Source organism: Giraffa tippelskirchi, chromosome 8, assembly GCF_054371585.1.
Source record: "Giraffa tippelskirchi isolate mGirTip1 chromosome 8, T2T-mGirTip1v1.2.pri, whole genome shotgun sequence".
NCBI classification, from domain to species: domain Eukaryota; kingdom Metazoa; phylum Chordata; class Mammalia; order Artiodactyla; family Giraffidae; genus Giraffa; species Giraffa tippelskirchi.
In genome coordinates, this window is record NC_137282.1 from 132,981,956 (window position 1) to 132,994,461 (window position 12,506).

The window sequence follows — 12,506 nt, forward strand, 5'->3', positions numbered from 1 at the left end:
GCAGCGCGCAGGCGGTGGCGAAGAGACGCCGAGCGGGCCGAGTGTGGCCGAGCAAAGCCGGAGCCGGAGCGGGGCCGCAGGAGCCGGGCAGGGTCCGGACGGGCCGAGATGCCCTATAAACTGAAGAAGGAGAAGGTGAGCGTGGTCCTTTTCCCGGCGCCTCCGCCTCGGGGGCCTGCACGGAACTCTGGGAGGGGCCCGAGCCAGGCCCGGGACAGCCCCAGACCGACCCTCCCGTCCGGCCCCCGCAGGACTCCCTGGGGCCAGCCCTCCATCCCCGCTGCTCGTCGCACCCCCAGCCTTTGCCGCAGCTGAGAAAGCTCCCACCCTTGTCCGGGCTAGAGTCCGCCCCACATGCACCTCCCTTGCTCCCTCCACCGACCCCCGGCCCAGGGTAACCTCCTTCCTCCAGATCCTGCCTCGCTCCCAAGTCACTCTCCTGCTTTTTCTCCCCCCATCACTTCCCCATCCCCCACCCGTTTGCCGTTTGGGACAGCCGCTTATTTGAGACAGCAGCTCCCTCCAGAACTAACCCCCCTCTTCAACCCCGCGCAGCCCCTTCTCGACCCTCCTCTTACCCGTCTGGGCCTGGGCCTGGGCCTGCCTTCTCCACCGTCCCTTACAGCAACCTTCTCCCTCCCCGCCAAGCTCCTTGACCTAGAACAGCTCTGCTTTTCTCTCTCCTCCACTGAATCTGGCCTAGGCCCCTCCCTCTAGTTCTTCCTTCACACACAAACTTGTAAACCAGGTCCGAGCCCTTCCTTCTGCTGATGGAACCTTGGAAGTCAGGGTGTCTGAGCGCATTCAGTGCAATCCCTAATCATACAGATGAGGAGACTGAGGCCTCGACCCCGGGGGACAGGGGAAGGGACTGGGCCAAGGTCACACAGCCTCCTGGAGGCCCATCTGTAATATCAGGTCTCCTGACTTAAAGGCCTCCTCTGTACCAAAGCCTTGCTAACAGGCATCACCCCACTCCCAGGTTCATCCTAAACCAGTCACTTTTCATCATCTGGGCAGGCCCCTCCCCTTATTCCTGATTGAGGATAACCTTTGCATTTTTCCTTTTTTGTACCAGTGCTGAATTTCTGTCTTTCCAGGGCCATACTGTCCTCAAATTGGAAATCTGCCCTTACAGTCAGATTAGCTTTTCTCCTTACCCCACAGGCGAGCCACCCCTGGACACCCTTGCTTTTTGTCTGGTGTCCTGACACAGGCCATTTCTTGATGTTGCCTTCTTTCACCTTCCTCCTCTACCTCCGAACTGCCTTCCCCTCTTCTTCATCCCTGTCTTTCTGTACCCTCTATTTCCTGCTGTTGCTGAGGTCTGACTCAGAGGTGTGGTTCCTTTGAGGTACAGACTCACACAGAGGATGCTAGGATACCAGTTGCAGCCTCCCCCAGCTTCTTCTCTTCCCCGGGGCTGGCCCCTCGCAGTGGGCACCAGCTCTGGCCTGGTGTTCTCTTCACCCACGTTATGACCCCGGAGTTGTCTTGCTTTCCTTTGCCCTCTGATTGGCTGGGTTGCTGCTTGTGCCATCTCTGACCTTATCAATTAAACTCCTTATCCTGGGGCCGATGGAGATTTGCCAGGCGGCTCTGATTCTGGATTGTCCCCATAACCTCTCAGGGCCTGAGATTCTGAATGTTGGGTTAGTAATGGTATAGAAGGCACTGTACCTCATAGGGTGCTGAGCTGGGCAGGTTTGGGTGCCCCACCCAGGCCCTGTGCCCTTGGGAAGCGGGCATGCTGAGGTGGTTTGGGCAGCTTAGCTGTAGGTGATACACACACAAGTCAGCCACACCAGGGGCTGGAGGGCTTCTACGAGGAGTGTGGAGAGGGATGAAATTCAGAGGAAGCTGATGAGTTCCTTGCCGATCTGTAATTTGTTTTTTTGTTTTTTTAATTTTTACTTTTTGGTCATACTGCCCAGCGTGTGGGATCTTAGTTATCCTATCAGGGATCAAACCTGAGCCTTTTGCACTGGAAGCATGGAGTGTGAACCACTGGACTGCCAGGTTCATCCCTGATCTGTAGTTTTTAGTCTAATGGAATAGATACTGTCGCATCCGTAGAAAGCCTTTATCTACTAGAAGACTGAGAAGAAAATTTCTTAAGACTTTCTAGGACCACAGGTGTAAGTGTTTGGTTGGGAAAGAGTGTGAGAAGGATCGGGGTGCATGGGGCCAGGCACCTCTGATCCCCTTTAAGGTGTAACCTTCTACTTTTGATTTCCAGTTGCATTTGGCCTCCTTCTGTGGTTGACAAGTCCTGACAGTGTGACTGGGGTTTGCCTAAGTGGGGTGGGGACAGAGAGGAGGGGGGGATGGAGGATCTGTATTGCTCATCTGTCATCTCTCCCCTTTCTCCTTTATCTCTTCTGGTCCCATTCTTGGCCAAACCTCATGGCCTCTTTCCTGAAGCCCATCGCAAACTTTTAGTTGTGGGTGAGCCCTCCCTTCTCCCCTGGATTTGCAGAACACTTGGTAGATTACTTATGGCCTTTTTGTGTTCCCTTGGACTGGAACTGTGGACATGTTTTTTCTTCCCCCTGAGAAAATAACTAAGCTCCATTTTGGTTTGGCGTCTCCCTTGTACACCTTAGGTGCTCAGTGTATGAGTGCTGAGTCAACTCTTGGGGAGATTTGCATCCCTCCTCTTCCCTCACATTCTGATCTAGGACGTCTGTCTTTTGGGTTGCTGGGTGGAGGTGTCCCCACTCCCTCCCACTTTCTTGTTCATAATAATAATAATAACATTGACTAACATTTCATTTTTCATGTGCCAGACACTGTGCTAAAGGGAACTAGCAGGACTTCCCTGGTGGTCGGGTGGTTAAGACTGCAAGCTTCCACTGCAGGGGGCGTGGGTTCCATCCCTGGTCCGGGAACTAAGATCCTGCATGCCGTGTGGTGCAGCCAAAAAATTAAAAAATAAAAACATTAAATAAGGAGAAAGAATCAGGTACTTTGATTGTTGGCACTTAATAGATGAGGAAACAGTCTCAGTGAGGCTAGTTAACTAGCCCATGATTGTGTAGCTAGACAGAGCTGGGCTGGGAACACACGGTTGGCTGTAAACGACAGTGCCGTGTGGCACTGGACAGCTGGGCTGGGCTGAAGCATGTGCACTTTGCCTGTTGTCCTGCGGGAGCCAGGGAGCAAGGGTGGAGGCCTGGTTCCCACTGCCCACCACCCTTCAGCACACACCCCCCCCAAGCAGCCGGGGTCTTTCTCTGGCACATTCCCTGAGAAAGATGTCTGAGCGCTGCAGGGTGGGTGGAGGGGTCCAAAAAGGAACGAGGAGCCCATGATCAAGGGGAGAAGTGAGTCGTGTGTGCACATGGGTCAGCTGTGTCCGAGAAGCCCACGACTGGGGTGTGTGCAGACGGGTCACCCCAGTGTTGCATCCTGCAGGCACCGCCCTCATCCTTTTCCTCTCCGTCCCAGGCTCTGCACCCCTCCCTGGCCCCTTGGCGAGGGGTGAGGATGCCCAGCCTGATCAGGGGCCACGGGGAGGGCGCTCAGCTGCCTAGAGCACACACATGGCTCCTTCATGACTGGAGCTGCTCCACGCCTAGGAACAGCTCCCTGCCTCCCCGCCCCCAGGAAGCCTTCCCCCTGCTCCAGCCCACGCAGCGCTCGCTTCTCCCTGAAATCCTTTAGCCCCCATCGGCATAATCACTGGGTTTAACACTTCTCCCTGAAGGGGCTCAGGTGCTCAGGAGTCTCAGGATCTCAGAGCTGGAAGTGATTTCCGAGGTTCCCCCAGTCCCATCTGCCTTTAAGGCTCGGGTCCCTTTTGCATGGTGCCTGGGAGGAGGCCTCAGTGCACCTCTGCTTGAGTGCTCTCAGGTGGGGAGCTGCCGCCTCTGTAGGCAGCAGGTTTCTCTGCAGCTGCTCCAGGAGAAAAGTCTTCCTCGTTTGTAGTCTCAGCCTGTCTTCTTGCCACCTTAGCCCGTGGCTCTTAGGGCTTCTGGATCCATGTAGAACAAGTTGCATCTTTAGTCCACATGGCAGTCCTTCGTTTATTTGTAAGGATCCCTCTAGCTCCCCTACCCACCAGGACTCCTCCCTCCCATTGTTAACTATCCCAGTTCCTGCAGCTGTTGCTCTCAGGACATGCTTTTGAATCTACTCCCAGGATGGGTTGTATTTCCCTCCTGAAGAGAACCTAGCATTTGTCTTTGTCCCTCCCAAAGTCTGAGGCTCCCGACTGAACTAGAGCCTCCAGGATGGCTCCGTCAGTGCCAAGGACAGGCACTCTGCACAGGTCTGCGAACCGGATGGCAGGTCACATGAGCTGCCATGGCAGCCACAGCACATGGATGATTTGTGTTGAGCTTGCAGTCGGACCGAAATCCCTAGGTCTTTTTCCCATTTTCTCCATCCTGTTCCCTGGGCAGTTGCTTTTTTTGGCCTGGAGCATAGGAAGAGATGCTGGGCAGGCCAGGGCTCTGAGCCGGCAGCCAGGTTCCCGAGGGAGACTTCAGACTAGTGCTTGGTCTTCATAGCCCTTCAGGGCCTTACCCCCATCCCTGTCCTTGTGCTTGTCCACCAAGGCCTTCTTGGGACGATCCCCATACCTGTCAGCATCCTTGGGCTCCACTGATTATGCCAGTAGCTGTTACTAGTCTGGGTGCTGTTTGTGATATCCAGGAAATGCTTCCCGGTCTTCCCAGATAGCCTCGGGAGTAGAGTGATGACCCTTCCCTCTAGCCTGAGAGCCTTAGGCCTGCTCTGCCCACTTTAGCCAGAAGCCAGTCTGAGCAGCTTGTTCCAAGATGTGTTTCCCTTGAGCCTCCTCGCCCTGGTTCTTACTTGACAGAGGCCCTGACTCATACACCAGTCCTGTGAGGTTAAGAAGCATGATCATGCTGTATTATTGTGTGTTGGAGTTGTCTTTCTAACCAGATTCTAAACTCATTGGTGCCCTTGAGGGACTGATCTCCCTTGATGTACCCCAAACCCCACCCTACTCCCCCAGGTTTAAGGTACATGCTCAGGGGTCCTGACTGATTGATTCAATTGGATAATTGGATAAAACCGAAGGGATGTGGATAGGGCCTCCCCCTGCCTCATCAACTGCTAACTCTCCATCTCCTCCTCTCAGGAGCCCCCCAAGCTTGCCAAAGGCACGGCCAAGCCCAGCAGCTCCAGCAAGGATGGTGGAGGCGAGAGCACAGAGGAGGTAATGAACGTGGGCACTGCCCTAGTTATGCTGCAGGCAGCAGCTCCAGCTGCGTGATGGCCAGTGGGATGAGGGGTCCCTGGGTGGGGCCGGAGGTTATCGGGCAGAAGGAAGGAGGGGCTGGCCAGACTGACCTCAGGCAGCATTTTACTTTGGCTGCTATGGACCAAAGACACCCTCCAGTTTTCCTGACTCCCCAGCCGTTGCTATGAAAGTCAGTTCTCTGTCTACCAAAGGGTTGGGAATTCCTTTTCTTTTAGGGCAAAAAGCTGGGGGGATACTGGGTCCTGGGGAGGAGGGGAAAGTGCACAGGTGCTCAGTGGGGCAGCAAGTGACTTCAGCGTGGCTCTGGGTGGGACCGGGGGTGGGGAGTGGCTAGTGTCCCTGAGTTGGGCAGGGCTGGGCCTGCTGCCCTTGGTGCAGATCAGATGGGAGCTGCTGAAGGACAGTCATGAGCAGAGGTCAGCGCAGCCTGGCAATCTAGGGCCGTAAAGTAATAAATGGCAAGCTGTGCGCACACAGGGCGGGGGAGGGACTTAAGGAAGTTCAGAGTGTGTCCATGGAAGTTTGGGAAGTGTGCTCAATGGGATGCTTAGATGCTGAACGGTCCTGGGAGCACCTCAGCAGGTGTCCGTGTTACCCAGAAGCTAGCGATCCTTGTTACTGTGCTTCCCGCCTCCTGTGCTAAGCTGTTCAGAGGGATGGAGATGAACAGGACACGGAACTCCCTAATTCCAGACAGGTCTTGGGGGTTGGGGTGGTGGGTGGAGAAGAGATGGACTAAAAAGTGTTTGGTTGGGGTTAACTGTAGCCCTTGATTCTTCTGGATACTCCTGGTCCCCGTCACTTCCAAAGAGGGCCAAGCACTTTTTACACCTGCGACCATCATTTTTCACTTCACTCTAGTGGCGGGAGGCAGCTGGGGAGGTTTGCCCCACCTTACAGAGGTGGGAGTTGAGGACCACAGAAGGGGAATTCTCCTTCCTCTGCACTTACCCTGGCATCCGGACATGTCTCTCGGCTTGTCCTTGTCACCCAGTGCTGGACAAGCAGTGGCTTGTCCCCAGATGTGTTTCCCCCACCACACTATGAAAGCAGCTGGCTTCCTCCTCTGTGTGCTGGCGCCCTTGGTTCACAGGAAGTCACCTGGAGATGCTTCGGGGGGGGCGCCCTCTCCAGGCTCAGTCTCCCCTTCAGGAGCCATGACATGTGGGACCTGCAGGGAAGGTGGTCAGAGCCAGCAATTGATTCCAAAACAACATGAGAGACTTAGAAACAGGATTAAAATACATATTTATTTGGCTGCACTGGGTCTTAGTTGCAGCATGCAGAATCTTTAGTGGCAACATGTGAACTCTTAGTTGCAGCATGCGGGATCTAATTCCCTGACCAGGGACGGAACCCAGGCTCCCTGCTTTGGGAGCAAGGAGTCTTAGTCACTGGACCACAGGGAAGTCCCAGAAACAGGATTTAAAGGGACAGAATGGAGTAGCTCAGGGGCAGCTCCCACCTTCTGCCTGACCCACTCCTGCTCATTCAGTTACTGGGCAGACTGGCCATCGTTTTCTGGAAGCAGCCCTCCTGGACCACCCGCCCCCATCCCCATGCCCAGGGCATCAGGGCTTCTATATCACCCCACTGCAGCACTTAACCACAGCGGTAACGAAACAGTTCCTGGGAATTCGTTGTGTATCAGTTGTCTCCTGTGTTAGCCTGTGAGCTCCAGGAGGCTCTGGCTCACACCGAAGGGCCTGGCACACGAGAGGCACCAGCATTTGAATGCATTCATGAGTGAGTGAGCAAGCAAACCAGCTTCAAGTTAGACCTGGAAGGAGCCTGAGAGGCTAACCTCTTCTTTCATAGGTAGGGAAATGAAGGTTCAAGCAAGTTAAGAAAAGAGCTGAGACTAGCTGCTGTGATTCCTCTGCCGCCCTCTGGAAAAGGAGAGTGTTGCCTTCACCTTGGCCTCTGTTTTGTGAAACAGAGCCTCACCTGTCTGAGGCAGCTGCAGGAATTCTGCTTTGTGAATTTGCAGAAATGCACGAGGGTGGTCCTAGGCAGAGGGATGGTAGAATGGTTGGGCACCAGGCTGTGAGGCCCAGGACATCAGAAGCTGTTTGACATAGTCCTTCTCTCTCTCTCTCCCTTTTTTTTGGCCATGCTGCCCGGCTTATGAGATTTTAATTCCCCAACCAGGGGTTGAATCCAGGCCCTCGGCAGTGAGAGAGCAGAGTCCTAACCACTGGGCCACCAGGGGAGTTCCCAGGCACAGTCCGTCTCTTGCTCTTTTTCTAATCCTGAACTTCGGACTCTTACAGTCAAACTCACCCTGTGTCAAACATTTGCCAGTCTTTCCAGTTCATCCTAATAATAGTTCTAGCAGCCAGTGTGTATTGTGTTGAGCAGGTACTTGTGTATAGTTTCCTAGAGCAGCCATAACTAGTTATCACCAACTGGGTGGCTTAAAATGACAGACGTTTACTGTCTCACAGCTCTGGAGGCCCGGAAGTCTGGAATCAGGGTGTCAGCAGGCCACGCCCCTCTGCGCGTCTAGGGAAGACTCTTCCGTGCTTCTCTCTTAGCTTTCTCTGTCCTTGGTGTTCCTCAGCTCATGTACTCAGTCGTGTCTGACTCTTTGCTCTCCCATGAGCTGTAGCCTATCAGGTTCCTCTGTCCATGGGATTTCCCAGGCAATAATACTGGGGTGGGTTGCCATTTACTCCCCCAGGGGATCTTCCCTACCCAGGGATCAAACGCACATCTCTTGCATCTCCTGCATTGGAGGCAGATTCATTACCACTGAGACACCTGGGAAGCCCTTGGCTTGTAGGTGCATCAATCTCTGACTCCGCCTTCACTCAGCATTCTCCCCTGTGCCTCTGTTGTTGTCGTTGAGTCACTAAGTCACGTCTGACTCTTTGCGACCCCATGGACTGTAGCCTACCTACCAGGCTCCTCTGTCCATGGGATTTCCCGGGCAGGAATACCGGAGAGGATTGCCATTTTCTTCTCCAGGGAATCTTCCTAACCCAGGGACTGAGCCCGTGTCTCCTGCGTTGGCAGGAGATTGTTACCACTGAACCATCAGGGAAGCCCTCTGTGCCTCTATGTCTGTGTCCAAATTTCCCTTTTAATAGGACACCAGTCATGTTGGATTTAGGGCCCACCCTAATCCAATGTGACCTCATTTTATCTTGATTGCATCTGCAAAGATCCTGTTACCAAATAAGGTCACATTCACAGATGTTGATGTGAATTTTTAGGGGACCCAGCACACTCTGACCCAGGCAGGGTGCTAATTACTTTGCATGCACTTGATCTTATAATCTTCTCATTTAATCTTTAACAGCACTCCCCTGAGGGCATCTGTTATCAGCCTAAGCTCCATTTTACAGACAAAACTGAGGCTGAGTGATGTTAAGTAGCTTGTACTTGGCGATAAAACAGCAGAGCTGGAATTCAACCCAGGTCTGTGTGGCTTGGGAGCCAGTCCTCCCGTGTTCTTAATGACCTGATAGTCTGGTGAAGAGTCTTAGAATGGAAAGGAGTCTTGAGAGATCAGGTCAGACCTGCTGCAAGCCAGGGGTCTTTCCTGGTCTGTCTTTGGAGAGAGTGGTTCAGTGCTGTGGACTCTTCTATGCGCTGTGCGCTATCTTGAGTTCTGGGAGCAGGGACAAAGGGAGAAGGAAGTAATCTGAGTCTCCTCCACTTCAGCCTGACGCCCCTGTAGACAGAGTTGTTACCCTAAAAACATATTTGGTCCTATCAGGCCTTTTACTGAAAAACTCCTGTTGTCATCTCATTGCTCACAAATTCAAATTCCCACCCTCAGCCCTCGTGGGCTGGCCCTGCCCTGTTCTTTCAACCCCCCTAGACTTCCCACCTTCCAATGCTATGAGCCTTTAATGGCTCATGGCCCTTACTGATGTCATCCCATTAGCCTGGGGGCTTCCCTGGTGGCTCAGATGGTAAGGAATCTGCCTGCAGTGCAATGCTGGAGACATGGGTTCAATCCCTGGGTGGGGAAGATCCCCTGGAGGAGGGCACGGCTGCCCACTCCAGTATTCTTACCTAGAGAATTCCATGGACAGAGGAGCCTGGTGGGCTACAGTCCATGGGCTTGCCAAGAGTTGGACATGCTGCTGCTGCTGCTGCTGCTAAGTCGCTTCAGTCGTGTCCGACTCTATGCGACCCCATAGACGGCAGCCCACCAGGCTCCGCCGTCCCTGGGATTCTCCAGGCAAGAACACTGGAGTGGGTTGCCATTTCCTTCTCCAGTGCATGAAAGTGAAAAGTGAAAGTGAAGCCGCTCAGTCGTGTCTGACTCTTAGCGACCCTATGGACTGAAGCCTACCAGGCTCCTCTGTCCATGGGATTTTCCAGGCAAGAGTACTGGAGTGGGTTGCCATTGCCTTCTCCAAGGAGTTGAACATGACTGAGCAACTAACATGCACATTAGCCTGGACTGCTTTTTTCCCTCTCCTTTCATTCTTTTTATTTTTAAAATTTTTATTTTATTTATTTATTTGACTGCACTGGGTCTTAATTGTGGCTTGCAGGATCTAGTTCCCTGACCAGGGATCAAACCCAGACACCCTCGTTGGGAGCGTGGAGCCTTACCCACTGGACCACGAGGAAAGTCCCCTCTCCTTTCATTCTCTGCCGAAACCTGTGTTTATGCTTTAAGAGCCAAAGCAAAAGTCACCTCTTCAGGGATGGCTTCTGTAATTCTTGAGGCAGTGTTTGTCACTTAGCTCTCTGTGTTCCCAAATCCTTTGCTGCTCTCTGGTTTTTGCATTGCCCATGTACGAATGGCTGCTTTCGTGTCTGTCTTGCCAACTGAACTGTGAGCGCTTTGAGGGCAAGGGCCCTACTTTATTCATCTCTAATGTGTAGCGTGATTCATGAATAAATGAAGGAAGGACTGCATTAAGCACAGGTGGGTAGAGCTAGCTCTTGGTGTCAGTACAGGAGAGAATGCCTCTCTGATTCCCAGGGTTTTAAACTACAATGATCTTCATTCAGCCAGTTAATTCACCGTGCAAGAGCTATAACGTTAATCTTTCATTTTTCACTGATAATTTTATCTTTCATCTTTCTCCTATAATACCTTCTATAGTGCTTAAATTATATTTCTACGTGCCAGTTTATGTTTAAATATATGGATTTAATGATTACCGGTGCCTGTGTTAGGATCAGCTTGAAATGGGATTGGTTCAGAATGGGCAAGTATGGTTGCAGTCTCTCCTGAGTGTGGGTATGATGTGTCAATTCACGGCCCCACTGGATTGCTGGAGGCCTGCATCCAGGAAGGCTTCTTGGACCTTGAATCCTGTTGTGAGTTTAGCAGTGGGAGGAGGGGACTTCCCTGGTGGTCCACAGACCAGTGAAGTTGCTCAGTCGTGTCCGATTCTTTGCGACCCCATGGGCTGTAGCCTACCAGGCTCCTCCATCCATGGAATTTTCCAGGCAAGAGTACTGGAGTGGGTTGCCATTTCCTTCTCCAGGGGATCTTTCTAACCCAGGGATCGAACCCAGGTCTCCTGCATTGTAGGCAGACGCTTTACTGTCTGAGCCACCAGGTGGTCTACTGGTTATGAATCTGCCTTGCGATACAGGAGCCGTGGGTTGGATCCCTGGTAGGGGAACTAGGATCCCACATGCCGTGGGACAATTAAGCCTGCTCCCCACCCATGTGCCACAACGAGAGTCCATGTCCTGTAACAAGATCCGACGCTGTGAAATAAATAAATATTAAAAAAAAAAAAGAATAGAAATGGAAAGGAAGGCTCTTCAGGCAGAGGTGACAGCCACTACGGAGCCTCAGAAGTGGGAGCAGGCAGGACACAGGAGAGGGTAGCGAGCAGGTCACCAGCTTGCCATTGAGCAGTGTCCACTCATACTTTGATGGCTGCAGAAGGTTCTCCTGGAGATGCCCCTGCCTCTCATCTCCAGCCCAGGTCACTGAAGGAGACATTGGATGCTAGAGCCTTTAGGAGAAAGGGTTGAACATTAATGAGTTCCTGGCACACACCCATACTCCCTCTGACAAGTATGTTTCCTAGACCAGGACTTTGCTGGCCAGACCAGCTGTCTCTCAGCTGCTCCTTGTATCTGGGGCCTGGGAGCCAATGGTCCTTATAAAACCAGGGTGGCCCAGTGGGGTGGGGACAGGGCAGGGCAGGCCAAGCTGGCTCAGTGCCTCTCTGGCCACCCCAGCCTTCTGTCCCTGCAGAGGAAGGGACCTTAGGCATCAACTCATTGGGTGGTTTTTTTAAAACTGATTTTCAGCCATGCAACGTCTGTTTTCTTAAAACCTTACTTGGAGAATGTTTGGCAAACTACTGATCTAGTCCAACCCTCTGCTCGTTAGCGGAGAAAATTGAGGTCTTGCTTTTCCCTTTTTGGGAAGAATGCCTCCTTTCTCTGGATGTCCCCTCGGTCTGAGATTCATGGAGATGCGGGTTTCTGCATCTTATCTGGGCAGATGGAGGGAGACATCTTATTCCTGAGTCTCACTCCTCAGCTGCCACCGAGCCCATCACTGTCATCTCCTCAACGTTTCTCCTTCCTGCTGTGCCCCGACCACCGTGCAGGGCTTTGTTCGGAGGGTCCCCGGCGGGCACAGGAGGGGCCTATGAGGATGGCCTGGGCTTGGCCCCTCCATCTATCAAACAACCAGTCATCTGCTGAATGTCTGCTAGGTGCCAGTGCTGAGGAGACCCAGAGGCATACAAACCAGGGTCCTGGCTTTAAAGGGGCTTGCTTTCTAGTGAGGGGATGGCACACACAGAGAGGGAGCAAGAGGTGTCTCTGGGGATGATCGCAGAGCCAGTGGGACAGGCAGGTTGGGGCGGAGGGGGGATGAGCAAGGCCTGGAGTGATTGGAGAAGGCTTTTTGGAAGAAGGTGGTCTTTTCACTTATTTATTTGGCCGTGCCAGGTCTTAGTTGCAGCTCTCGGGATCTTTAGTTGTGGCATGTGGAATCTAGCCCCTTGGCCAAGGATTGAACCATGGCCCCCTGCATTGAGAGCATGGAGTCTTAGCCACTGGACCACCAGGGAAGTCCCTCTAAGGAATGTTTGAGGTGCTCGTTTCAGGGATTTCCAAGGATGGGAAATGATAAAAGTATTAATAGAGAAGATACTACTTATAGGACACTTCCATGTGCCTTGTACTGTTCTTTACAGCCCTGTGAGGTCAGTCCTGTCATTATCCCCACTTTACAAATGAGGCACAGAGAGGCTGTGACCTCCTGGAGGTGTTGTTGTTGTTCAGTCACTAAATCGTGTTCAACTCTCTGAGACCCCCTGAA

The 12,506-nt window shown here is 52.8% G+C and overlaps 1 protein-coding gene across 7 annotated transcripts in view; it reads left to right on the forward strand.

The window, feature by feature from the left end:
* Positions 1–12,506, forward strand: part of PPP2R5D (protein phosphatase 2 regulatory subunit B'delta) — a 23,234-nt gene continuing 10,728 nt past the window's right edge. For 5 of the 7 annotated variants that reach the window (XM_081518718.1, XM_081518721.1, XM_081518725.1 and 2 more), the window contains exons 1-2: positions 1–135; positions 5,114–5,191. In XM_081518718.1, the coding sequence (XP_081374844.1) occupies positions 109–135; positions 5,114–5,191 (105 nt within the window). In that variant the 5' untranslated portion in view covers positions 1–108. Of the gene's footprint in view, positions 142–5,113; positions 5,192–12,506 lie in introns of all 7 variants that reach the window. The other 2 variants (XM_081518717.1, XM_081518719.1) reach the window with 1 other exon arrangement.